Below are 27,725 nucleotides of genomic sequence, written 5' to 3'. Positions count from 1 at the left end.
AAAGAGGGTATAGCCAGAAAGCATGGCAGTCTCTTGGGAGGTCACTACAACAAGCAAGAATAAGTAAACAGACTACAGTGTGTGCCATGGGGAGGATGTTGCCTTTACAAAATTTAAATTTAAAAAATATTTGTTGCTGGGGTGACAGGATGCTGTGGGAGAGAAGAAAGCATGGCTCGATCCATTCTCACAGGTGAAAAAAGGATATTACAATTACGTTGGAAAAGCAGTAGCAACCAGGTACATGGTGGCAACTGGGCAAGTAAACAGCTTCAAGGCACACTGTCCTGCTGCAATTTTCACCTTCCTCTACTGAGCTACTCTGCATCAAGTCCCACTCACATCCTCTAGCTTCATCTCTCCTCATCTTTCCATCCTATCTTTACACCCTCTTATCCCTCTCCTCTAGACCTTTCTTCCATTCTGTCTCTCCTTCTTTCAGTTGTTCCATCCTTGCATTTCTCCTCTCATTCATAATGGATAGTTTGGTGATAGCCTCTTCCTGTAGTGGGGCCCATGCCCCTAGAGCCAGTCAAGTGTATTGATTCCTGCAGCAGAGGAGTCATCAAGGCATAGATAATAAGGTTTAGAATCACACTGAATTTTCTGCATCCCTCCAATCCCCCTTGGGACGTCGGCCCGTCTTCTCCTGTCATCTTCTGTCTGTCCTGTCCAACACGCATGCAAAATGGGTTTGCTTGGGAGGTGTACCTGCAAGTATTTATGTGAGTAATACTGAGCAAAAGAAAAAGGGAAATGAAAGAGACTATGTGTGTGTGTGTGTGTGTGTGTGTGTGTGTGTGTGTGTGTGTGTGTGTGCGTGTGTGAGGGTTTCCATGCTTGTCATTCCCATTCAGAAGCCAGTGGTCTGTGCAACCACAAAACACTTAACTGTCTCCGGCTTGAGGAAAGTCCACATAAATCTTCCTCTTGGCTGTATCTGTGTGTCAGAGTCTGAAGCATGTCACGTCACTGGATGCTACTTTTAGGCTAATTGGAAAAGATATCCACCCTCTGCCCTGGCCAGCCTTCTCCTCCTTTTGACCCACGTCTTCATATATAGGTCAACACAGGCCTCAAAATGACTGATATATGTCAAGAGCACAATGCTGTTCTTTTTAGAACTGGACAAACAATCAGTTACACCCTGCAGCATTGGAGCATAACAATCTTTAGTACAATAGAGATAAACCAGAGATGTGAAGTGAAATCTGCTGTTCACTTAATGATGTACCTTCTATGGAGTTAAGAGCTTTTAGAGGAACGGTCAATAAGTTGCTCTTGGTCCTTCAAGAGACGCTGTGTCTTGAGACACGGGAGAGCGTTTTTATATAGGCCAATTTTCATGCTCGCTGAACAAAGCACATATAATGTAAAGAGGATAGCTTGATGCAAAGACACAAAGGGAAAAATGTCTGGAAAACAACTTATCAAGCAGTTATGATCAACACCGGTTGTCATACAAAAGCAATGGTGGATTGATTTTAGTAGAAATAAATGACACAATCTATTTTCAAAGGAATCAGGGGTCAGTCCTTATACTTCTGTATTTGTATTTCAGTTGAAACAGCAATAACTTTGTGGTACACTAAAAGAAAAAGACTAGATCAAAATCAATAATGGCACACATTTCAGAAATATATTTGAATCACATATATTAATTTAGTTTATGTTAGCGGATTCATTCTTGGTGGCTGTAAATTTACACACAACTGTATGGTATTATTTCAGCAATCAGGAATACTGTTGCATCAGGACAATGTTCCGGTTGGCATGAACATCATTTATAAGGGTCGATTAAACTTATTACAAGGACTTGGTAACAATTTAACAGGGCGTGTTGAACAAATTTTACATTTTCTGTTGAATAGGTTTCATATGGTTTACTCAATTTTTTATTAATTCAACAAGACTACAACACTGACATAAACAAAGCACTCATTCATACAACAAGATTTAATTTTGTTTTGCCCCAACTCATAAATATTGATGAGGCACAACAGAACTACTTGATGCTGAAAGAAAGCCACAGATTGGTGTGACTGAGATGACACATTTTCTGGAAACCAACATTTTTCTGGCAACTGGCAGCAAAGTCTTTTTTTTTTTAAATCTCATTTAAGAATATCTATGTTGGGCTTATTTAAGGTTTTTGATTCCCTTTGTTAAGGCATTTTGTTTTACTAAATAGTAAAAGTAAATTTACTTCTACTTGAACATTTCAGCTATGTAACAGAAGCTTTAATTGAGTAAAATACATTTTTTTATCACTTGACGTTACACACATAAACGCCCACACAGTAGCATTTCTAGTGGTATTCATGACTTTTCCTTTTTTTTCCTGGAAAAATAGGTCTGACACTTCATTTGCAAATAGGGTCACAGAACATGACCCAGGTCCCATGTTCGTGTCGCCAAGTGCAAAGGCAGTTTGACATTTTCTCTGCACTCCACTCGAATGCATTTCCCATATTTAAGGATATTGCTCAGTTCTCCATATATACAATGGAGAACTGAGCACTGAGCACTGAACATCAGCCTGCCTTAAAAATGATTCCTGTGCAAAAAAAGCATTAACCCTAATGGTAAAAAACGGTGTCCTTCACCAACTAACCGCACTTCGTCCTTTTCCTCGTCACAAAAAAACCTATCTCAGCTTTGAGCTCCTCTATCTTCATAATCTGCTGAGGACTGTCAGCGCAAACTGTGGGTGCGACTGGAGCAGATGAGGCTTGAAGCGGGGGACAGGCAGACTCATATCTACTGTGTGCGTGTGTAATACCTTTAATCTCTACCTTCCTCTGCAGTAGTGTGACACAAAGTAAAACCAGCAGTCCTGATATCCATGTGCTGCTTGGTTTCTACATTTTTCCTCAGCTTTGTCAGAGAGACCCAGCAACTAAAATGTGTGTGGGTGTGGGTGGATGTGTGTGAATAAGTGTGCGTGCACTGCACTTAAAGTGAAGTCAGCTACCGAGTCCAGTGTTAACTCGCACTAATACACAACTGGACCTTTAAACTGCCAGAATAAGTTTGAAAAGATAGCAGGGAGACGAAATACAATACAAGCACACATGAGGACATAACGACGGCTTAGACACAATGGAGGCTAGTAAGGTCACAGGCCAAACAGGATGCTTTTCACAGCAAAATATGCAGCAATTTCTTTGTGGATGTGGGTGAGACACCAATCAAACATTTACTTACAGAGCAACGTGTGGGAAACAGAATCCAACAGGAGGATAATCAATGTTTCCCAGCACAGCTCAACTAAAACAGAGTCAGAGAAGCTGGATGAGTCTCACTGTATTGATCCATTGATACAGTACAGATATCCCTGTATCACTGCTGCACTCAGTCGATGGCATTATTGAGATGATTACTGAGGATACCTTGTCTCCATTGCTGCTCTATAAAAGACCCGAAGAATGCCTCTTATGAGAAAAGTTTGGTGCAGTGATAAAGGTCATATCCGTGAAGCACCATTACACGAGGCTTTAGAGACATGACTGGAAAAATGTTCTCCATAACTTTTGAGAAGCTTCTTATCTACTGTCAAGTCTCACAGGATTCTCAAAATCCTGTTATTTTTCTTTCTTTATCAGTATAGGTTGGCTGAACTCACACGCTATCGTCATAACAGTGAAACCATGCTTCAATATGCAAGCTACTTCTCAGTGTGTTTTTATAACTGCCAACAGTTCTGGTAGTTACGATGGAATATATATTATATCCTTCTTTTAAGTACTGTTGCAACATTGGTGCTCCAAATCCTGTTGAAGTTGTTGTACATAATTCCAAACATGCATGCAGGGTTTTCAAAAGGCAAACCAATAAACAAGGTTAACACTAACACTCCATTTAGTGAACAAGAGAACACCATGGGTAATCGTTTACAAATGTCATAAAGTTATATCCTCAGGTGATGAGGAGAATGTTTGCTTGTTTTTACACAGTAAATACCCTGTGGTCTCAAATTGCTAAAGTTGAGCAGCTATCTCTACTCTGATAGATGAGCTAGTACAGAAGGGCGTATTCCTATGTCTTAGGTTTACTTCAAAAAGTAAACTACAGACTGGAGATTCAGCAAGAACAGTGAGCCTGGATCTGGTAACAGATGGGTTGGTTCCTTTATCAGCTTTCTCTGCTGAATATCTCCCTGAAGTAAAAACCTGTAGCCACAGCTTCACTCATATTTTTACGTCAATATTCACAGCCAAATCATACTGCAAAAGAATCAATGAAAACATGAAAGTCAGGCAGGGTCTGGGGGAGCTCAAGCTCTGGGAATTTTTCCAATTTGTTGTTTCTACTGTGGCCCCAAATACTGCTGTTGCTTTGATGCAACAGTAACCCTTTTGCCAAGGGCAGCATTACACAGTTTTCAGCCCATTTTCCCATTTCCATGAATGATGGATGGCCAGAAAATGAAAAGGAGAAACAAATCCCTTGCCACTCGCTGTGTGGAGGTTTATAATGTAAAAGAGTTTTGGTAAAAACACACTGACAGAACCCTTAATAGATCTCTAAATCCCATGGCACACGCTGAGTTGTTTACTTTGGTAACTTAATACTAACTGCTTCATTAAACCAATCCAGACACAACAAATCCCAAATGAAATATTAGAATTTCAAGTCGAGTAAAATGCAAATACCCTATGATCTTACTCATAAGTAGGTCATTAAGCAATGTGTATTCAACGCAAAATAAGGTTACTCGTGTCTTAAGATCAGAGATATCTCTCTCTGAAATTTCTCTAGTGACACTTTAGGGCTGGCTGGTTCAAACAAGACGCACAGAAATCTCCTCCAGAGTTGAAAGTAGATGAGACAAAGCCCTGTTTTGTGAATCAATTGACTGCCATACTGTATTAGTCTGTGCCAGTTCTCTTGAGCAGCAGCATGCATATTCATGCATACCCATCAGGAAGCCATACTACTACTACTGATTGTGCCCCTGCAGACTCTGCAGTCTTTCTATTTGGGTGCATTTATGTGTAAGATATTAGTCCCCCTTCATTTGGCACCAACACACACCTTCCTTGAAAAGCTGTATTGGCTGTTAGAAACAGTCACCATGAGCTCTGATATGAATTGCCAGAAAACAGAGTTCAACAGCTCAGACAGATCAGTATTTGATTACATATTAAGACAGAGCACACTGTCAAAGGCTTTTAGCTTTAGTCTTTTGAACATTTTCAGCTTAAGGTTTTCCTTTTTCAGTTCGGCATGCATGCATTATTAGCAGGGCCACTGCTACCCTACTCATGCAGGTCTGGAACAGAGTGTCCATGTAAACAGACGCAGTCACATGTGTTTACCGATGAGCACATGGCCACAGTCAGACGGCCCATTGGACAGCAGCATGTGCGCAGCCTCACAATGAGAACAGTCTGGGCAAAGACCTGAGTCATCTAGGAGCTCTTGGCCAGGTCGCACCGTGTGATCGCGGCTCAAAACATAGAACAGGTGCCCACTTGAAAAAACAAAAAAGAAGAAGAACAGAGTATGTTTATTTTAAAGTGCTAACCACATACATAACTCTGCATGATTATGTCTGAAGCAAAATCTGTAAACACATAATTGGTACATCAAGACATTACTCCTCTAAGTCAGTACAAAAAGCCTGCAGATGTGTGGGAGCTTTCTGGCATTCAGATCATTAGATTTGAAAGTAAGATCTCGAAGCTGTGCACAGTCCGACTGCTGTTAACACACAGCTCAGACAACCCACGCAGCTACACTTTTCAACAGATTTCCAATCAAGCTCACCTAATTCTCATCATTAACAGAAGGAAATCTAAACTAGGTTACATACACGTAGATTATACAATTATTCAAACAAAAGCTTTAGCTGAATGTCCCTGCTGTTTGTCTACATTTTACTGGGCTTTATTAATTGCAGTGTGGCAGTAAAATTACAGCACTGGATAATGGCTTTATACCTTTTCATCAGATGTTAAATGTGTTTTTCACATGGCTTTCACTGGCTAATTAATCAACATTCAGTCAGCTTTTTAATAGGCTCCCATCCATCCATTCATCCATTTTTTTTTTACCACTTATCCAATTCTGAGTCAAGGTGGCAACTAGCTGGGCAGAGTATTATGAGCAACACTTTCCATTTCTCTATCGGGGATCCCAAGGTGTTCCCAGGCTCGATAAGACATTAAAACCCTCCAGCATATTCTGATCTACTCCAGGGTTCCCAGTCCTCCTAGGTGGAGGAGTGTCTGTAGTAAAGTGTCAAAGTAAATCAAAGTAATCATGTGTCTGGAAAACATCCAAAAGAAGGCACCCAGGAAGAATCCTAATCAGGCACCCGAACCACCTTAATGGGCTTCTTTTAACACAAAAGAGCAACGGCTTAAGTTCCAAGTTCTCCCAATGATTTCCATCAACTCCAGAAAACTAATTTCAACTTCTTCTATCTGTCATCTCATTCTTCTGGTCATTATCCAAATCTTTTGTTCATAGCTTTGCGTTGGAATCTACACTTGTGGGTAGATTAAGTGCTCCGCCTTCCATCTCAGCTCTCTCTTCACCACAGCGGTCCGGTAAAATACCTACGTTGCTGCAGACACTGCACAAATCCAGCTTTCTTTCTCACTATCCATTTTCCCCCACATTTACCTGCACTGCTGAGTCAAGCTACAGTTACAGAGCAACTTGACTATTTAATTGGACCGCTGTCCTTATGCTTGTATACGTGTAGAGGAGTAAAGTCAAATTATAAACCAAAGTGTGTCAGATGCTGAAATGCTGAAATGCTGTGAGCAGTGTGAAAAAAAGACATTGCGAATGTTTATGTACGCGTGTGAGAGCAGCTTTATTAAGAATCCAGCTTTATTAAAGCTGTAAATCTTATTACTATGAAACTGGCCTGGAGCGCCATGTGGTCGAGGTACCGCACAACTAGATGAAACACACGCCATGACACAAAGTTTGCCAAATGCGTGAGGAAAAAAGCAGGAAACTGCATTAGAGATGAATGAGAAAGTTTAAATTTTTTGGTTTTTGTCTTTTTGTGAGCATGTTGATTATCACTTACAGCATTTATACCAATCTTATTGTTTTTAGGTATTGTACATTACCCCACAGGGTACAGGGTTCAGACGGAGGTTTGGTTCTACGACAGTACACACAACTGTAGGGTGAGCCAGAGAGCAGAAAATTGCCAAATTCTCCAGTGATGCTTTAATAAATACTTCTGGGTGTTCCATCAGCCAAACCAAGTGAAAGATTGGCAATCGATTTTTGAATAGTGGCATATTGACATTGGAAAATTTGGCAGTAGAATGGAACGCTGTTTCATTTAGTGGTGAAAAAAGGTGCAAATGACATGCATGAGTGCATAGTCAAGGTAGGCTTATGGCGTTCTGGCTTTACCGAGGAGAGCTTGCACTGAAACTGAATTTAGTTCATATTCTAGGGGGCAGTGCACACAGCAGTGGGCCTACACTTTTTTGTTTGGAATATTTTTGTATTTAGATTTTCTTTCTTTTGAGACCAGTAAGGTGATATCTTTGCTCCGTGTATGCTCTGTTCACTACATGTCCAAAGCTGTGTTGAACTTGTTTGGTCCTAGAAAAATTATAAGAAATGGCTCTTTGAATTATCCATTTGCATTGAGATGAAAATGATTAATCAAACATTTGAGTACACAATGGGTACGTCGTCCACTAACTTTTGAATTTCCTGACAACGTAAGAGAAAAACAGGCTTCAGTATAGTCACACAGACGTGCTTACAGTATGATGCAGAGCTTTACCAAAAACAAGAGAACGGTGTCAAATCCTGTCAGTATGGTGTCTACGTGTACAATACAGATACACAGCACAGTTTCTCTGGCTATGGGACTAAATAAGTGTAACTGTTAATACATTCTTTGGAGTCAAATCATATTCTGGCTGGTCATGGATCACAGTGAAAAGCATTATGAACTCCTACGGTCTCTCTTAGCACAATCATTTCCACCCCCCTCAGTCGTATAGAGGAGTAGTGTTTTTCTTGATCTTGTTGTGCTCCATTGCAAGGGAATCAAAAAAAGTGCAACCCGTCCTCTTTCTAACCATTCTGCTTATGATTGTGTCACTGTGAGCATGCATAGGAGGGTGTGTGTGTGCCGGACATACTGTGACACTGTGCCCTTCGCTTTGGCTGCCCCCCTCACACTGTGGTCCTGTGTGAGCAGCATGAGCGCAGCTGTGTGTTGCAGATAAGAGTCAGAGCACAATGCAATAAGGAGCACGTGGGGTGTGTGTGTGTGTGTGTGTGTGTGAAAGAGCACAGGAAAGAAAAGGATTCAGTGCATCTTCGCTCAGTCAGATTCACCTCTGGATGCCCTTTCCTCCACTCACTGCCATTACACCTTCCTCATGAATAATCAAACCAGTGATACTAGCGGGTGCGCTGACACAAGTCACCACAAGGCCCACACTTCCAGTATGGAAACCTTCTACTATTGTGCCCTACCGACCTCTGATCGAGTACTCCCTAGTATGCGTGCATGGCTTACATTTCCACATGTTGTGAAGAAGATGTGTTTAATTGCTGGCACCTCCCTCAGTCTAGACAGCCAGTAATAAGAGCTATCTACTTCATTATCTCCCAGTGAAGATAAAGTACTCTGCAATGAGGCTGAAATGCATCACAGGAGAAAAGAGAATCTGTAATTAGGATGTTGCCTTCCACAATCTTCTGGTTTTCCTCTCTATTGGATGACTTGCTAGAGCAGTGGTAAGATTCATGATAATCACTGCACAAAGATGGCACACGCGTCGACTGGATGTGCTATTTAATATTAATATAATATTAGCTGATGATGTTTTAGGTTAAAAAAAATATATATTGCATTTTCATTACTCTTGTTATCACACTTGTGGAATGTCTGTGTCCTCGGGGATACATTTACCACATGGGGTTATAAAACAATCATTCACAGATATGCTTGCGCTTTCAGGGCCTATAGCATACAGATCTAAATACCTTTTTAAGCTGTAAAATATTACTATTCATTTTACCCCTTAATGTTGATAAGTTCACCTATGTATCCATTTACAGGGAATATCTGTCAGCAGTTTCTACAGTTCTAAAAGGGTGGAAGTCATATCAGTAGTTGATTCAGTAGATTCAGAGGAAGGAACCGGTGATGAAGATATTGAAGATGAGCTGAGGCAGGGGAAGAAGTAATGGAAGGAAGATCATCATGGGTGTATGAAAAATGCCTGCAGTGGAAGATTACTGGGCAACAGATACACGTTGTGATATCATAGCAGAAGTCATGCCAGGTTCAAATGTTTATCCAGGATGCTCCACTTTCAGGACAACTTGAAAGTAATGAAGATCGCCAGCAGAAAAAAAGGCCCGTACTGGAACACATGAGGAGGAATTGCATAGAAATTGAGAGTGAAAATCAGTTCTCTATTGAGGTCTCTATGGTTGACATTGCTGTCAACAACGCATGGCTTCTCCACGGGTGTGATGCAGCAGCTCTGGGTCAGAGAAACAAGAGTCTGAAAGACTTTAGGATCAGTGCTGCCAGAGGACTGATCTTTCATCAAAAGCATAAAAAAAAGAGGACAACCCTCCGGCAGAAATGAAGACATCACACCACCAAGAATAATCAAACAGCCAAAAACCCCCAGGCCTGTGGATGATATAAGATATGATGGGATTGACCACTTCCCTAACGTGTCAGTGAAAGGCAGATGCAGAATGTGCCAGGATGGACAGACCTCCATCGTGTGTCAGAAGTGCTCTAATTGCCATTGATGTATAGGCACCAACGTGAAGAGAATAGTTTTGTTTAAAGATGTCAAGGTTGTTGTTTTTATTTAGAGATTTTCTTCCAGCGTTCAAAAATGTATTAAATTGAATAAATAAAGATGATAGTATCCATGATTGTATTAGCATCCAAAAAACAAGAGAGGATATGGTGGATTAAGTGTAGATGAAATGTTTTAGAAGTCAGCACATGAAATTTAAAAAAGAAAAAAGTATACCTCTAAACGGGCAATGTGTCCTGAGAGATACATACTGTAACTTAAAAAATGACGTTGATCATTTAAATTTTTCTGTGGAATTGTGTTATTTAAGCCTAGATACATTAGGAAAAAAACAATTAAATCATTTTTATATTTATATGGAACTGCCCATTTAAGGGTCAACAGATTATAATAGAATCTCCTGCAGCTAGGAACTCAGCCAAGGAAAAAAAGTGGAGCATATTAGTGCGGAGCATTATGCATGAGTTAAACAGATTTCCCAGATTGCTGGATTCAGATCTGAATAAAGGCACCTACACCAAAGAGCTTTTGTTCATGGACATTTTGGGAAGAATTTGTCAGAAGCCATTAGTGCTGGTGTATTGTATCAGTAATATGTTTGAGGAAACGTGTTGCAGGTCGTTGCATCACCTTGTCAGCTGCTGAGCCAGAAGTGTCCAGATGTTATGCCTAGTAATGCATGGCTGCCGGGAATTATATCAAAAAACTCCATACTTCAAATAACGTATTTCTATAAATGTAAACCTACAAAAATTGCTGAATCCCAGAAATGATTTGAAATAGCCACAACGACCGGTAGGAGACGTTTATTCAGATTCCCGGCATTTGTGCAATTGTGCAATTCCCGGCATAACACCAGCCGCTAGAAAGTGCGGCCCTGATGTGTCAGTTGGCAGGGTGAGAAGAGGATACTCTTTTCCTCAGAAAGGCTACATTAAGCTTTTTCTGACCTCTTTTTTCATGCTCATTAGCTTTCCAACAGAAGGGCCGATTTGAGAGGATCCAGTAAGAACAGGACTGTTGGTGTGAAACAGAAAACTGACCTGTTTGTCGCGCTCGTCTACACTGAATGCTAATGTCGTCCACATCAATGGGCTCTTCATGTAAAGATACAGCCGAGGACCCAGGAGCTTGGTGGCTGACCGCTGCAACACAAATTCACCGGCTGCTCAGCAGACGAGTCAGGAGAGGACAGCGCGGCCCCCAGCTTGCAACAGCACCAGCTTTTATTTGTGGTTACACTGATCGAAGGAATAAAGGAGGAGCTGCAAAAGTTTTGTCCTCCCTTTTCTGCCTCTCATAATACCGCCAACCCTCCCCTCCCTTCTCTTCTTTCTCTTTCTGCCTTTTTCACGGCTAAAAAGCTGGGCTGATGAGCAACAGGCATTTTTTTAATGAAATGTTGAATCAATACACACAGATTGCAGTGAGGCTCCGATCATCAAACAGCTCTGATATAAGCCAGCTGATCTAGAAATGATCACAGCGAAACATTATAACTTTCAGCTGGTCATGTTAAGTGAAGTAATATGCAGCCTTCGGGAAATGACAAAGTATTACTTAAACTATACAACCAAAATGGAAATATCATGAGATATTTATCACTGTATAGCGAAGAAGATGCTCATCAAAATCAAAATTAGATCACACAGCTGCAGAATGTCTGTGGGTGGCCTCGGCAGTAACACTGAAGGTAAACAAACAGAAAGACGGAGAAATGTGCAAAGCAATAGAACTGCTGAGGCTCCGAGTGCTTTGTTTCCCATCCCTGCCAAGGGTAATGGGATTTCTTGGGTCTAAATGCACTTTACCTACTGTGTGGAGCCAATGGGAAGCTAAACTATTGATCCACAAACAATTTAGCTGTCCAGCTGTCCTGAGAGAGAGAGAACAGGACGCCCCTAAATGTATAATGAGGCTTCCCAAGAGCTCAACGTCCTCAGTATGCACTCCACGTGTAGGAAGCCTTTGCCTCTGGGCAATTAGCCTTCCATACACTTCAAACACCCCTCACCCAGAAGGCGAGGGATCGGCCAGCTAAGGAACGAGCATGCATCTCATCAAGGACACATTTTGTTAATGTAAGAATCCCCACAGACTCTCGCATCATCACATTTAACACACCTCTGTTGGAGATCTCATAATTCCAGTTTAACATACTATCCAGGTGACAGGGCTGGCTGAGAGGAAATCCAAATACAGCATGCGTCATCATCGTGATGCAACATAAAATCAGTCAGCGAGAAAAACAACGCACATCAGACATAAAAGACGGCGTTATAAGCAGATAAGTGGAATTTTGCTCAGAGGCATGACAACACTTGCCAGCATACAGAAATAGCATGTAGTTTCTTGTGTTCCACACAGGCCTCCAGCGCCATAGCAACAGGCCCCGCTCATAGGCCCCATGAGCGGCTTGGCCCCACTGTGAAAGTCACATTCTCACTTAATTGGATAGCTCCCTCCATCACGTGGCTTGTTTAATTCTCCAAAGCACTAAAAGGTAACAGCGCAAGTAGTTGCCGAAAGTACGCTTATCTCGAATGCTCATAATGAACACTGCTTAAACAGTATTAAGTTCAAAACGCTGCAGCCCATTACAAAGGCTCACTGAAGGAGTGCAATCTTCTAAATGATGCTAAATGATTGCTTTTGAGTACAAATTGTGGAAATAAAATGTATGTCAGGTGGAACATGGTTATGTTGGCACAGCTTTACTGGTAACAGAGATGATTGTTTCTGCTCCATCCTTCTGGCTATAAACAACATCTCTTCTGCTCCATACTAAGACATCAAGTCCTCTCAAAATATCTCTGTGAATCATCATGATCTGGCCTGCATAGCATTTTGTGTCATGCCCACAACATGGAATTAACTTGTAAACAACTGTAGGTATTTACATTGCAACCCTGCTGAAATCCCAGGGAAGATATCCGACACACTCCACTGATTTTCAAACCGCAGGACACGGAAAATCATTTCTTACAGAATCTAAACTGGCAGCACAGCCTCTCTGCAGCAAACAAAGTATCTGACTGCACCTACACAAAGGTGCAAAAAGCAGATGGCTCAAGACTCCCATGTGAGAAGTCAGCCCAACGTTTCTGCTCAGTGAAATGTTAAACAAATGCTCGAGAGGTAATCTTACCCTTTAAGGAGTAGTTTAATTAGGAGCAATTCAAACTTAGATGCTCAGAAATGAGTGCTTAATTAGGGCAACTGTTCTCTGAACTTGTTGACATGGCAGTGTTGTCAATTGTGCTTCTTATAATCATTATAAGCACTAACAACAACCTACTAAATTGTAATCGGTAATTTGATGAATAAGTAACTCCTCAGATCACTGCTGAAATTCACAGAGAGGCCACGCGAAGGTTTTCCTGCTTATAAGCAAACAGCTTTTCTGGCATCACATGGTAATAAAGTATGACTTTTTTTCCCCTCTTTTTTGTAAGGGTGATTCTGTCAATACAGATTATGCTGTGGAAGGGCACACATCTGTAATATCCTTTTAATTGAGTCCATAAATCCCAGAGGGTTTAATATGATTGTAAAGTCTAAAAATATCTGAGAGAAAAACGAGTGAAAGATAAGAGAAAAGACATTTCATTTTTTTCTTTTGGGTTTGACCTAATTCCAGATTTGAACAGTTCTCAAATGTGGAAGAAAAAAAAATCATCCAAAGTTAACTAGTTACTTAGTTTGGCCAGGATTTACTCCTGGTGCCCTGGCTTCCACCCGCAGGCCGATCCCACCGTGTTAGGGTCAACAGTCATCTGAGAAATTTTTTTTTACTAATTCCAGACATTCTATTGATTACATGAACAATCCATCACTGCTATATTTTTTCCCCTATGATTGCGATACATATTGTGTTTCAAAGTTGCCAGGAATTCTCTTTGTTGGGGACGAACTGAAACCTTTTATTCCCTCATTATCATTATTAGAAGTATTTCAGAGGGATAACAAAAGCAAACTGAGAGCTTCATTTGATTAGGACATTAGTGCGAATGTGGTTGAATTGTACTTATGGGGGTTATTTACGAATGCTTCATTTTCTTTTCTTGGTTCAAAATAATTACATACAACCTTTCCCTTTAAAATCATTCGGGTTCAGTATCAATAAATACATGATTGTAGGATTGCATCATGTTGCACAAACACTGCCCTACATAAAACAACAGGAAAACTAAAACGTTACCATCTCATATTTTCTGCACCTCTAATGTGACACTACATTTCTAAGCTGTGGACAAACTATTGTAAGTTTTCTTGTGAGACAGGTCCGCCGTCGAGCCTCCCATGGCCCCCGTACACAATAAAGTCCTTGTTGTTAATAGATAGGGCAGATCGTGTTTAGTCATTTTCAAAGTTTATCAGTCACTTCTTTAATTGCAAACATCTTTTTTTCTTCTCGATTTGAATTCAGTTATAGTTCGAAGCAGCTGAACTCTTTAGTTGCTCCGCAAGCAAATCCTTGTCACTGACGCTGAGATTTCTATCCCCAGAACGATAACCCTTCAATAACATTTTTATCAGCGCTAGCCCATTTCTTCAGTGAGTGGTCAGAGGAGACAATCTCCCAACTTTATCTGCTTGTCCTTTGTGTATTATCTCAATGTAAATGGACTAATCTGATGTTCAGCGAGACATTATTTTTGGCAGATAAACAAACCAGCCGAACTGCACGGGTCACTGAGGGCGCACGGCACCTTATCAACAGACAAAATCGCACCGCTAAAGAGGAGGGGAACAGATAAAAGACACTTAAAGTTGGGCCTGTATGAAGTTGGAGTTTTGATGATTTTTTTTTTTCTTACTCTGGGACCTTTAATGCTATAAATAGACCAAAAAATCCAGCAGCTGATAACAAATGAATCTATTTTTATCTTTGTGCTGTGCTTCTACAGGCTGCACTTTTTTGGATCCTGGTGATAGAGAGGAGTTACACTCACAAACACGCATTTTAAACATTATAACCTGATACAATTTTTGTCCAAGTTGTGTGCATAATTGTTCATACGAGGTGTAAAAAGTAAGTAGCCTCCTCAAGTGCCAGGGGCAATTATTCAAGGTCGAGAGACCCACATGAGTAAGAGTGGCCTGAGCAAAATGAATCCTCTTCAGTCTAAATGAATGGTTTAAGAGAAAACTGCTAATGTTGTACTAATGGTGGTGCCTCTACCAAGGCAACAATTAATCACACCGTCATTACTGTTTTATGGGACTGTTATGTGTTTTGATTAACGGTTGGTCTATGAATCACCGCTAAGGGCTGACTTTTTTTTCCCCAAAGCTCAAAATGGTGTCTTCAGATTGAATCCTTTCGACCGAATCACAGTCCAAAAAAAACCCCAAAGATATCTGATTCAATGTCAAATCCAACAATGGAACAATCATTTTTTACACGTGAGAAGCCAAGTCCAGAAACATAGAACATTAATCAAACGTTTCTCCCAATTGGTGTTAGAAAAAAAAAAAATTCAATAAATCACAGTTTTACAAGATGGTAACCGAAGCTGCTCAGACACTGCTTCAAAAAGAATTCACTACATTAACTTCACAAAGATTTATAACACTGCACAAGACAGATGGGTGATCAACATGTGGGGAACAAATGTACACTGGACTCACGAGCCTTTTCCAGTTGGGTCTGTTTCACTGCACAACATCTCTTGATGGGCGCACGCAAAAAGCAGGGAGCAGTCCTACATTGGGATGATCAATGGCATTCATGGTGCAAACTGTGTCCAGAAAGCAAGAGTCATGCAGATGATGACTGAGGCTCTTTCTCCTCTTTAGGCATGAACAGAGCAGAGGTCTGTCTCCAGGCAAACACAGACGACGTCACGCCTCTGCTTCTCGTACCATAAGTGCATCTCGCTATTGATTGCTGCTGTGTAAATTGCTGAGCAATCTATCTGAAGCATCAGCACGAGAGCATTGCATTTTTTTGTCAGCAGGACAAAGCCAAGCACTTAGACAGACAGCGAAGAGTGTTGCAGCAATAAAGACTCGTGTCTCTCCACGTGTTTCAGCACATAGTGTTCGTCTGCTTGCGCTATAGGATTAGCGTTTAAGAAGAAACCAGTTTACAGGATGTACTTCTTCCAGCCTGTTTGAAATGCATCTATTGTGACACAGTAAAGAGTGTCTGACGAACTTGCCCAGCTGCTGCCAAATAAAAACACTGCCAATCAGTTTAGAGAAATCTTGCAATCAAACACAAAATCTATCATACTCCACTGAGCTAATGCTGTGGCTCTTCGTCCAAGATTTTGTTTTCACCTCAGGGTCACAAGGACATCCGAAAACAAATCTAATATCCCTTTGAGGACTCTCTTGCTGTAATCTTGGGTGGCAAACATCCAAGGTTCTTCTTGTTCCTTGAATCAAGACAGCAATTAAAGGACATAGGGGGGCGCAGATCAGCATTAAAAAAAATAGAATGACCAAAGAAGGAAAGTTGATCTTTCGGATATGTTCATTAGTCAGATGTTGAGTTTAGTCGAGAAGGAAAAGTTCAAGAATGCTCTATTTTTAACACACGTGAGGTTTGCATGCCTTTGCATCAACAGTTGACATAATTGTGACTGAAGCTTCAAACCAAAGCAGAAGTAAGTGCATGTTCATGTCACGTCATCTGACGGCAACACTAATGGAGGCTGAGACTGAAATGCGTCACAGAGCAGCATCCTCTAATAGGGGGCTGAGATACGCAAAAAGGTCCTCGTCGTGCAGCTTCACCAATCAGTGCTCGTTACTAAATTCAAAACACTACACTGAGGCACACTTTGCTACTGAACGAGGGGATGAAACGCAAGACAGCTTCAGTAGGTTAGCCTACTTCTGAGCAGAGTAAATTCATTCTCTTAGCAAGAAGAAGAGGGTCTGTCCTCAGGGTGTACACAGGCCAGCACAGGATGCATTAGCAGGAGTCCAGCTTTCAAGAACCACCTGACAGACAGACACGGAACTCCTCTGACATTTTGTGCCACATTGCTACTCTCATTCAGTCAGGACACAAACACACACACACACACACGCTCACACACCCTGAAGATTCTCCCACCTGTGCTGACTGGCAAATGAGGCCAAAATGAAAATTTGGGTTAAAAAAATGGACGCAGAGTGCCAAGGGGCGGTTCACACGTTTCTCAGCAAAACCTCACAGTGCTCAGAGTCTACATGAATATTTACGACGATCCGTAAACATGAAACACTACTTGGCCCTATTTAATACATCATAAATCACAATGAGCTCCTCACAATTACTCTACAATCTGCTGCACACAAAGCTGGGCTCTCCAGTCAATATCTTATATCAAAAGGAAGATACATAGCAATCAATCTTTATCTAAATGTGAAACTATTAGACTACATTAGGGCACTACAGTAACAGCATAGTCATCAAACAGCCTTAATAGTATTTACTCACAAGTGCCTATGCAGCTATTTGCTGAGATCAGGAGTTCAAAAGCATTTCTTTCTCAATGAGCCCCAAATAGATACCAGATGTGTAACATCTTACAGTCAAATGTTCTGTTAAAAAGTGCATTTGGAGCCATTTGCCCGTTCTTTGTGATATTCTTCAACATGTGCTGCCCTTTTGAGTTCTACAAACAAGATTCTCGATGGTGCTCACTGCACGGGGCGTGATGTTTGCTTCCATAACTTGCTCACAATTAACTGACCCTCCAGCACTCAACTGTGTCCTGCATTATTCCCACATTAACAGTTTGAGAAATGCTCTTTTGAAACCGTTGTTCATTGTCATCGTCTAATGACTCTTACATGAAGGCCACCTGCGTGCAGGTGTGTCTGTGCAGTGGGATAATTACAAGCTGAGCAGACCCCTGTCATAAAGCTCTTTGCAATCTCAAGGCCTTTCCCTGCTTTGTGGGCGTCAATTGCTTTAATTTTCAGAGTGTTTCTCAAAAGAGCAGCTGCTTGTTAAGAAAAGGTTTGAGCAGTATGTGATGGTACATCAAGCTTGGGTATTTACATAACCTGGCCTTTTCTAATGATGACTGTGAACAAGTCACAGATCTAACGAGCTTATTAAGGCTTGTAACCTTGGTAAAAAAAAAAAAAAAAAAAAAAAGTTACCTGAGAGCTCAAATCTCATGGGATTTCCCAATTCTTAAATCGTGCTTTGTGCAGAACAGAAGCAACAACTTATCCTGCTTAAAACGCAGAAAACATGCCTAAACCTTTGCCAGTGCATAATCAAAAGCATCACATCTAGGATTTTTGTAGTTAGGTGTCTTCTGTCAGATGTGAAATCACAGCTTCAGTGACTGAAATGCCACTGCTTTCTGCAGACTCTCGTGAACATTTGACACGGACTAATGAGTCTCTAAGCCTGACTTCGCCAACATGAAGCATGAGCAGTTTCTCTCCGCTGAAGCCTAGTCTGGTGAGTCAGGACGCGCCCCTCTCCAACATCTCACATCCTGACAGAATAACGCTGCAACGGGCCATTACTAAGCATTACGGCTCAATCTGCCAGCAAAGGTGACAGAGCCGAGCCGTATGCCTCAATCAATCCCCATTTCTATCCCTGCGTTTTAGTTCCTCCCCAGATGAAAGTGTTCACAGCCGTCGGTGTGCTTCTTAATCTGTTGGCTATGAGGCAGGCAGCACTTTGAATCATCGCTATGCACGGCGCTGTCAGGCTATGGCCTCTGGTTGGTTTTTAATTAGTCCTGACTTAAAAACTCCGATGTATTGCGACAAAACACACATACCGAGATGAAGAAATCCTCACACAATCATATCACAAAATGATGACCTACTCAGTGGAACGAATATGTTTTGGGAGGGAAGTGCCTGTCAGGACGTGCACATACACAACCCTGCCCACTACGCTAAGATGATCTTGCGCGCACGGCATCTTAGAAAGCCACTAAAATGCTAAATTCAGTTTTTTTTCCGAACCCTAATCGGTCCCGTTTCTGCATTGCGGAAGGATGCATAAGCTCCATCCCGTCCGCGCACCCCACTCAGCCTGTTGTAAACAACGCTGTTTTCCCAGCTGTCAAAAATACCGCCCCGGCATCTCCAGAAATAACGTCTGAACTGCTCTGGTTTTACTCCGTCAGCTCTGCGCTCTTCTTGTCCTTACCTTCCGTAGCGGGAGCTGTGCGTCTGTCCCTGTGCCCTTCGCGATGCTCGCACCTGCTCAGCACCGCATCACCGGCCGCTCAGGAGCAGCGAAGGAAAGTGACGGAGCCGCGGTCCAGTCCCCGCGGATTGGATGAAGGGTTACGGCTGTTAACTCAGGGGGGCGCTAGACCTGCCTGGCGCTTCGTGATCACGGAGTAGCTGTTCATGTGCTGTCAGGGTCGCTCCAGAGTTTCTAACACGAGTGAGATGAGGGGAGAAAACCCCACAGCAGCATAAACGATTTAAAACAGAAGATGCTCAGTTTTCTAGCTGATTGGAGTGCAGCACTGACTTTGCAACTGCAGAATCCCCACAGTCATCTTCCATTTTGTCTTTATACTTAAGGGCTCCAAGTATGAGGCAGCAGAATAATGCATGTTGTTCTGCAAAGCCTCCGCATAAGCTACATATCAACAAACAGGCGCCTTCTTTTGCATCCAGCAATGCAAACAGCAACCGTTTGAATAGAGCTTTGTCTGCAAGTATTTGTCGACCATCTAATGTTCACCCTTCTCTTGGCTCTGATTTACTCTCAGCGAGGACTACTAAATGTTTAGACCTCCCAACAACGTTTATTTCCTTCCACAAATTCTGTTTGCCTCAGCTACAGCCAGTATAGTTGCATACAGAAATAATTATGACAGCATAGAGTCCGTGGCCTCAAGATGTTGGGCAGACAGTAGCTGTACAGTAAGTTAGTCCTAATGAGGGAGAAGTATAAGAGCTGCTGAAACCCAGCCATAAAGCAGCAAATGCAATGTCATGGAAATGAAAATCACTTGAGGACAAAAAAGCTCATTAAGCTACAGAGCTGGGTGTTTATTCTCCATAATTTGACTATTTTTCTTTTGTGTTGTTCAGTGTGGTATTTCTAATGGTGACATACTTAAGCACAGATGGATTTGTTTTCCACTAATTAAGAGAGTGAACATTTGTGCTTCCCGAGACGCAAACTGGAAACTTTTGTCCACATATCAGTGCTTTTGCACCATTAACCCACTGCCTTCTGGTGCAGCATGAATGGAACAGAATACCTGCATCCAAAACTAGTTTCATCTAATTAATTTCCCTGCTGCTGTGAGTTGTATTCACCTCTGATTCCTCTGTGCTTTTTCTGACCTGCTGTGTTAGACTGATGATTGTTGTGAGTCTATCCACTTGAATCACTGTCTGCCTGTCACCCTTTAAACTCGCTGAATCGATTCTGACCGAATATTCTGCATCAGTTTCCCTCCATTGGAAAAGACGCGCTTAAGAATGTCTCAATACCGCCCCTGCAATTGATCAGACAGGCCCTGAAGCAGTGCCACGTGTAAGGTAGTCTCACACTAGGACGTGTACTAGCTAAGTTGGCCCACACAGCAAAACATAGCAGGTTCAAAATGAAGGCTCAAAAACTGTTAAAACGACTACACTTTCAATTGTAACATGCCTTTGCCTTTTCATGATGTGAAATTGTCCCAAATTTGTCATTGCACAATCAAAGGGTGTCCGGAGAGGGTGGATGATGGCATTAACAACACGAATCAGAGAACCAAGATCAAGCCCCACCCAAGCCGGTACTGTCTGTCAACTTTTGTCCTTTCCTCCCTGCTGTCTGTTGCATTTGGTGAGGGACAGGGATTAAAAAGGGTAAAAAAAAAAATGTAAAAAGTCATGGTTAAGGTTAAAAATATTAATAAAAATGTGCGGAATCTTGCCTGAGCGCTTCCCTGCACAAAACAGCAGGCTGTGTAATATGTTATCATATAAGATTTTATGCAACTTTATCTTGTCACTATGCCAGCTTTTCAATAGACAGATATCAAAAGGGCACCTCTACTAATTACGGCGCCTTGTGCAAGCGTCAGTCCAAACACGGGACCGTCTCCATCCCCTGGGACTAGATTTAAATCTTGGATGTAAACACCAAACAGCCAAATAATAATCTGCTGTGACAAAGCCCATAAATAATGCAGTGTATCTTTGAGAAAGAACAGGGTAGAATTAATTGAAGGACTTAGCCTCATTGGATGAATTTGGGGGGAAAATATCAAAGAAAATTGTTGTTTTTTTTCATGTGATCAGAGGCTGACTTTACATGGAGGTTACAGCCTTATATCAAGCTGACTGTGTTTGCTTTGTTCCCCGGAGGTTATTATTCAGACTTTCTTTTTTTAATCAAAAACTCTTTGTCTCCTGTCAGATGGGAATCGTTGGTAATACGTGAGAAAGAAGACATTATCTTCAGCCCAGAGGGATGTATCAAAATAAAAAAACTCCACAAACACTCACCAAGCCAAAAGGGATTCAGCAAATCAGTAAATTCATCACATCTAAGTAGAGCATCATAACACGCAGCCCAAAAGGATATTATATTGTGTGCGGGGGGGTTATCTAAGCTTTATATGTATTCAGCACTCAGACAACCACTTTTGTTCCTCTTACAGCATGGCAGTGCAAATAGAGACAGATCCTGCTGGTGAATAACACTGTTACAAGGCTGGTCTCTGGGGCGGATAAGAGGAACAGCAAACACCCTGCTGTCTGGAGGAAAAGAATAGGTGGCTGTCATGTATCTGCCTGGCAGAGGAGGGGGAGGAGGAGGAGGAGGAGGAGGGACATGGCGGAGGAACGGGAGGGAAGCCGGGAAGGAGGGAGAGCAAATGTGATTTAGCCCCTGTAATCTCCACTGGGCCTCATGCAAAGGTATAACCCCCCCACCCACCCATCAACCCAAACACACGAGACATAATGGGAGTGCATTGGGAATAGGAATCAGGGTGTGGAATGGTTATTATCTTGTGCTGTCTTTAAAAAAATTTGAGGGGGGTTGAGGGGGAGGCTTTATGGAAGATTCTAATGTTAGATCGATAGGAAAGCTCATTCTCACTTTTGCACTTTGTGCCATAACCAAGAAAAAAAAGGGGGAAAAAAGCCATTATGTGAGCTCATTGCCCCCCTGAGAAGAAAAATGCTACTTAGGTTAATAGAAACATAGAGAGGGAAAAAAATGATACCCTCATGCTAGAAGAGGGGATTTTCAATTTCAGGCCATGCAAACATACCATTCAGGCTCCAAACAGCTTGCTCTTGACAGATGTATGCATGTGTGTGTTTGTAAGTGGGTGTGTCAAACGGCAAACTGCTCGGCAGCCATATGGAAATGTCACAGAGTAATCATAAACAATAATCCTCCCCAGTTTTCAGAGGATCCAAATAGGGCGGATTTACATAAAGAGACACAAAGGCTCGGAGACTTACATCCAAGGAATGGACCCCCTGAAGTTCAGCATACACTTAAAAAAATATCAAAAACTAAATCCCGATGTCTCGCTAACACCTGCATTCTTTTGTCTTCAACTCAGGATAATGTGTTCCGGCAGAGTGTGTGGACTTTGACGTCTCTTACTTGAGATTCTGGGATGCTTAATTTTCAAGCTGGTTGTCAAGACACGGAGCATCGTAACGAGCCAACAAAATGATCTTTTCGTCCCCATTGCACGCAGACTATAGACACAAAACCAGCTGTGGATCAATTCAAACCGGGGTTTCTGCCCAGCGGTAACTGAAAAGAGCATGAGGCAGAGGAGCTGGGAAGGGTTAATGGACTGTGGCAGGCTTACAGCTGACACAGGATGAATTCATGGAGGAGTGGAAGAGGATAGAAGAGATGGAGGGAGGAGCTGGTGTGGGCTGGCAGGAGAGGGTGTGGGTGGAGTTCAGAAGGGGAATGGGGCAGCTGCTTGTCTGGTGGCAATGATCACCAAATGAAGGACAAATAATGTGATTCCGCTGCTATGGAAATAAATAGGGGAAGCAAACATAATTGATGTCAACGGAGGGGCAAACAAATCCAAAGGCTTACAGACACATTTGAACATGTGGTGTCAAAGCATACATACACAAAGTGTAAGTACATTGGTTAATTACAAAGGTGTTTCTTTAAAACATCCCAACCGATTTTTATTGTCAGTTTAGATCATGTGCACCAGGTAGCATGTCTTGTTTTGAGCTTTTAAAAGCCTGTTGCTCAGCCCAGCCGTCAGTGTAACTGCCTCATCACTAGATGGCAGTAAAGTGAAGAGGCAGAGTCTGTTAAACACAAGCAAATGAATTAATAAACCTGTCGCCCATGGTTGAAATGTCTGAGATCACTCCTCTGGAGAGAAAGTTGTTTAATTGGTTCCAACATGGAGACTTTGTTGCAGCCAGTTGTGGTTCACAGTGATGCACTCATCCTTTTTCAAAAGAGTCCTTGGCTCATTTATGAAAGCCACAGTTCATGATGCACGCAACATTCGGCTTTTAATCAGTGCTATTATCAACCTCAAACTGCATAAAGGGATTAATGTACATGAGTGAGCAGAATGCAAAAAAAATCTTTGCCAGAAGCTATTTTTCAAGACAGGACTCCTTTGCTTCCCGACAACAGTGCCGTGGTATAATAATGCACCAGATGTCTGGCTGCACCCTCCCCATTATTCTGACAATGTGACTGTAATGGAGGTAGAAGTGCCACAAGTGAGCGCCAAAAAGATGGAGCCCAACTGTCATGTTTTGTAAGGCTCTTTTATGGACGCTTGACACAACAGAGACTGAGGCTGATGTAATCATCCATATTACCGCACACGTGAGGAAGAATCCATGTGTTTGTGTAGCTACGTGTGTAGGATGTGGCTGGTTGGGACCCTAAAAATGAATGCTTGGAATAAATTCTCGTCAATCACTCATATGAGGACGTGTTGTTGATTTATCTAAGCACTGAACATGTGCGTTCGTTTTCTACCAGCACAATTCAGGGCAAAATGTTTCTTTATCTACTCAGAAACAGCCATTTCAGATATAAATACCATTTTCATGACTAACGAAGCATTGTTAAACACTACAGTAATTAAGTGTTTCCCTGACTTTTTGGGTAATGAATCTTTACTATAAGAGGCCGTCTAGTTGGGACAATCGGTCTAAAGTTTGTTACCGTCTTGGTGCAACGTTGTGTTAATTTCTCCTTCATATGGTCAATGAATTAGCTGCGGTGTAGCAAATTAAAGCGGAACATCTGATTTATTATTCTTTTTATGGGATATCACTGTCACAGAGGGAATCTTTAATGGCTACATCACAGCCACTTAACATGCACAGATTGAATAACGGCGTCCTTATGAATCAGCGAGTCCATGTCATCCATTCAGGGCATCTCTCTACTCAGCAGAAGGACATCATGAGTGAAGAGTCCGAAACCTTAAAGCAGGTAATTATTTATTCATCCATTATATTTCTCGAAGCTTGAATTTCATACTTGCACGAACGGGGATGGAAAATTTAAAGAATAGATTTAACAACAAAAAAAAAAAATAAAAAAAAAAATGGGCCTGATAGTAGAGATCTGTTTCTTAAATACAAAAAAAACACATTTGCATTTGTGGGGAAAGAGCGTCCAACCAAGTCAAACCAAAACCAATCAGAATCCTAATATCGCTAACGAATGAAACCAAAGTTGTGTAAATCTGAAAAATCTTCAGAATTTATATGCAGTCCAGTTAGTTATAGTACAATGTACAATCTGCACAGCAAGAAAACAAAAAAAAGCAGTCGAAATATAGATATTTTCATATACTTTCTACAAGTAGTCTATATTCAATCAACAAGTTAAGCCATGTCATGCACAATATTGCCACCCATAGGCTGTTGTATAAGCTGCTCGTACCTGTACAGTCAAGTTATTTACAAATTCAACAAATATTCTACATGTCCTTTAAAAAAAAAAAAACTTGATGCAAGTTAAGAGAAAAGAAACCTTGATTCCATCCAAAGGCTCTCAAGTGTAGTTAGTACATGTGAACAACTTCTGCCTGTCGGGGACTGAATAATGTACGGCACGCACATACAATCTCAGGTCTCCATTCATTAACACACTGCAGAAATAATATCATGTACTCAACAAACTGGCTGCAGAAGTAGTTCTAACAATAATGCCCTGTGTGTGAAGGCGTTGGGAGGTCTGGGAGAATCAGTTAGTCCTCCAGCCAAAGAGTCCTCGAGCTCATCTTCTCCATCCTTGGATGCGACTTTTGCAGTCTTTTTCTTCTCTCTTCTCCAGTTTTTATGAGCTCTAGAGAAAGAGGCCTCTGTCTGAGGAAAAGGCACTACCTGCCAAAGGAGCCCTGCAGGGACTGAGGCCAGATACCGCACCCTTGGCGCTCCTTTCGGGCCCTCAGATCGAGCTCAATAAATGGAGGTCACGTGCTTGAAAATTTGATGAGGTCATGGCATGCATTGGTGACAGATAAGGACGAATTCAGAGCAGCAACGGCTACGCGTGCACTGAGCAGGATCGGCCTGGTGGACTGCGAATACCTTAGGGTTACATGAATGTCATATATTTGTTATATGAATGTATAATATCATTAAAGTTTCCTGTACAACCACCTGTGTTGGATACATCTGTGGACCGATAGGCATCACTATAGATGCTGAATACTCTGACATCACAGCAGATAATAGATTAACCAGTAACATAAACAAGTATAGTCCAGAAAAAGCACTGCACTGTTCGTGTAAGACTCCTGGCAAGGATGCAACATTTGTTAATTTCAAAGTGTTAAAAACATACGGAGTGGCTTCATATCACTTATTTCATGTACTGTTAAAAGCAAAGTTACGGTCGATCTGATAGCCTCCATATATCCCACAAAGTCCATTGACAGCTATGGTTTTCCAAACTTCTCCTTGAGTGATAGCATAACTCTCTTTGCTCAGGCTTTTTATGTTTGTTGTTTTGTTTTTTTCGTGTACGGAACAGGCAGGGATGTGCGATGGTAAAGCCATGCAGCGGTGGGAGAGCCCTTTAAAAGAGGTGTTCGGATTGAGGGGATGCAGGCAGTCTGTGCAACACCTCGTACCGGTCGCTGAGGACTGATCGCTACACAAAAGAGTTCAAGGAGTTCATGGCGTTTGTAGGGGACGGGGCCTCTGAGTTCTCGGGGCCCTCAGCAGTGTCCCTGCTGATACTCTTTCCACTATACTCTCCGATAAAGGAGCCGTCCTCGTTGAACTGTCCGTCTCCTCCTTCCCCGTAGTCAACTAAACTGTCGTCACTGTCGTCTCTCTTAACTGTCCCGTTAGATGGCGTGCGGCTCCCTTTTAACGGTTTATGGTCCTCATTGTCACTAGAGGAAAAAATAACATGCAGGTGTTACAGGTGAGATGGAGTGGCAGATGCAACAAGAAGATTAGTGATCACTTTTTTTAGATGGAGCATCACAGTGCTAATTGTCACCTTTACCACGACCTACCGGGTCCGGTAGATGATGGCAAAGAATTGCGCCGCAGAAACTTTTCAATGCATTTGAATTTGGCTTGCTCCATATCTAAAAAATGGAAGCTATGAATGATTTGTTGGTTTCCGTCAGGCAGCAGGGGAATAAAGCTCAAGCAGTCATACTCGTTTCAGATTCCCCCTGAAACCAAATATGAGGTGGACAATGTGTGCCTTGACAAAAGCATTTACCCCCCGAAGACTGTGATGAAGAAACAGAAAATCCAATGCAATGAGGTGAATCAGGGTGTCAGCCAAACATCCCTCCCCCCCCGAAGCAAGCATGATCATAATCACAACTCTGCAAAGTGCATGATAAGTCTGCAAAGAAAGCTTTCTTTGGATATTAGATAGTTGAAACCATTCCACATACACGAGTTAAACATCGACGAGACGTGATCACAAAGCCATCATAATGCTGAAATCTTCTTAAATTCTCATACAAAACGCAGTAATCAATATACAAAAGCATTTAAGGAGGAAAAGTAGCACAGTGAAGCTACAGATGATTGAATGGAGTGATTTTAAGAAGCACTGAACATGATGACGGCTTTATGAGCAAATATTAAACCGATGGCAGCGAGCGTTTTTCCACCAAAGTGACCTGAACATTCACTGACCCCACCGACCCCGAGGCCCCACCATCGACCTTACCTTCCTCAGACCTACACCCCTGTGAATAGATGAGGACATCCAGCTGAGATCTCACACAGACATCATTTCTAGACACTGTTGCACGACTGGACACACACACTTGGGGGGGATTTTCTATCGGCAGATTAATGAGGTGCTCGGAACTGCATTTAAAATATCCTCTTTTTCAGTCAAACAAGAACAGATCATTCAGGTTAAGTTATGCCTTTATTGACATAAGGTTTCCAGCTGAGTGAAATGAAACAGCATGGATAGAAAGAATTCCCTCACAAAGGCACTATGATATTTGTACACTTTGCCTTGTGATGTCTCTGCTGCTGCTTTTTGAGTCGGTGTCCACTGGAGTCTTCCCATTTAAATGCCGCAGAATGGTGGGGTTCGACTTTAGTTTGTTGTTGTCGTTATGAAAAAGACCAAAACCAATAGAAATACTGATGCCACAAACAAGTATTTGTGTGCAGAGGCCAAATTCTACTTACCTAACTGAACCATACACCTGAAGAGCACATTCTCACATAGTGCAACTTCTGGATGAATCCAAATGAATATGTTTGCCATCGAGTTGATCCAATTTTTGCCAAATAACAACAAAGAGCAAATCTGGCACAGAGAATATTCACCTACAAACACACCGTTTATGTTTTTGAGTAACTTGTTGAAAGCATGCGAGTGCTCAGCTACGAGTAGAAGAAGTCAAAAGTGACTTGCTTTTAAAGATTGATTCCGTGGGAAAATGAAGCTGAAGCAGACGGACACAAGTGAAGTCGGGCGGTACTGGGAGACGGGCTACAATATTCTTTGGTTTTGATCTTTTTGTG

At 41.9% G+C, this 27,725-nt stretch overlaps 2 protein-coding genes across 21 annotated transcripts in view; both read right to left on the bottom strand.

The window, feature by feature from the left end:
* Positions 1 to 19,047, bottom strand: part of cntn1a (contactin 1a) — a 66,410-nt gene extending 47,363 nt beyond the window's left edge. For 2 of the 3 annotated variants that reach the window (XM_075470248.1, XM_075470249.1), the window contains exon 1: positions 18,916 to 19,047. The gene's annotated coding sequence lies outside the window, so the exon portion shown is untranslated. Of the gene's footprint in view, positions 1 to 10,831; positions 10,946 to 18,915 lie in introns of those variants that run through there. The other variant, XM_075470250.1, reaches the window with a different exon arrangement.
* A 5,130-nt stretch (positions 19,048 to 24,177) lies between these two features.
* LOC142384193 (neuronal cell adhesion molecule-like) overlaps positions 24,178 to 27,725 on the bottom strand; it is a 72,847-nt gene continuing 69,299 nt past the window's right edge. For all 18 annotated transcript variants that reach the window (XM_075470233.1, XM_075470232.1, XM_075470237.1 and 15 more), the window contains one exon: positions 24,178 to 26,104. In XM_075470233.1, coding sequence (XP_075326348.1) covers positions 25,858 to 26,104 — 247 coding nt within the window. In that variant the 3' untranslated portion in view covers positions 24,178 to 25,857. The remainder of the gene's footprint in view (positions 26,105 to 27,725) is intronic.

The sequence above is a fragment of the Odontesthes bonariensis genome, chromosome 7, assembly GCF_027942865.1.
Source record: "Odontesthes bonariensis isolate fOdoBon6 chromosome 7, fOdoBon6.hap1, whole genome shotgun sequence".
NCBI lineage: Eukaryota > Metazoa > Chordata > Actinopteri > Atheriniformes > Atherinopsidae > Odontesthes > Odontesthes bonariensis.
Note: the sequence above shows the minus strand (reverse complement) of the source record. Positions and strands in the feature narration are given on the sequence as shown.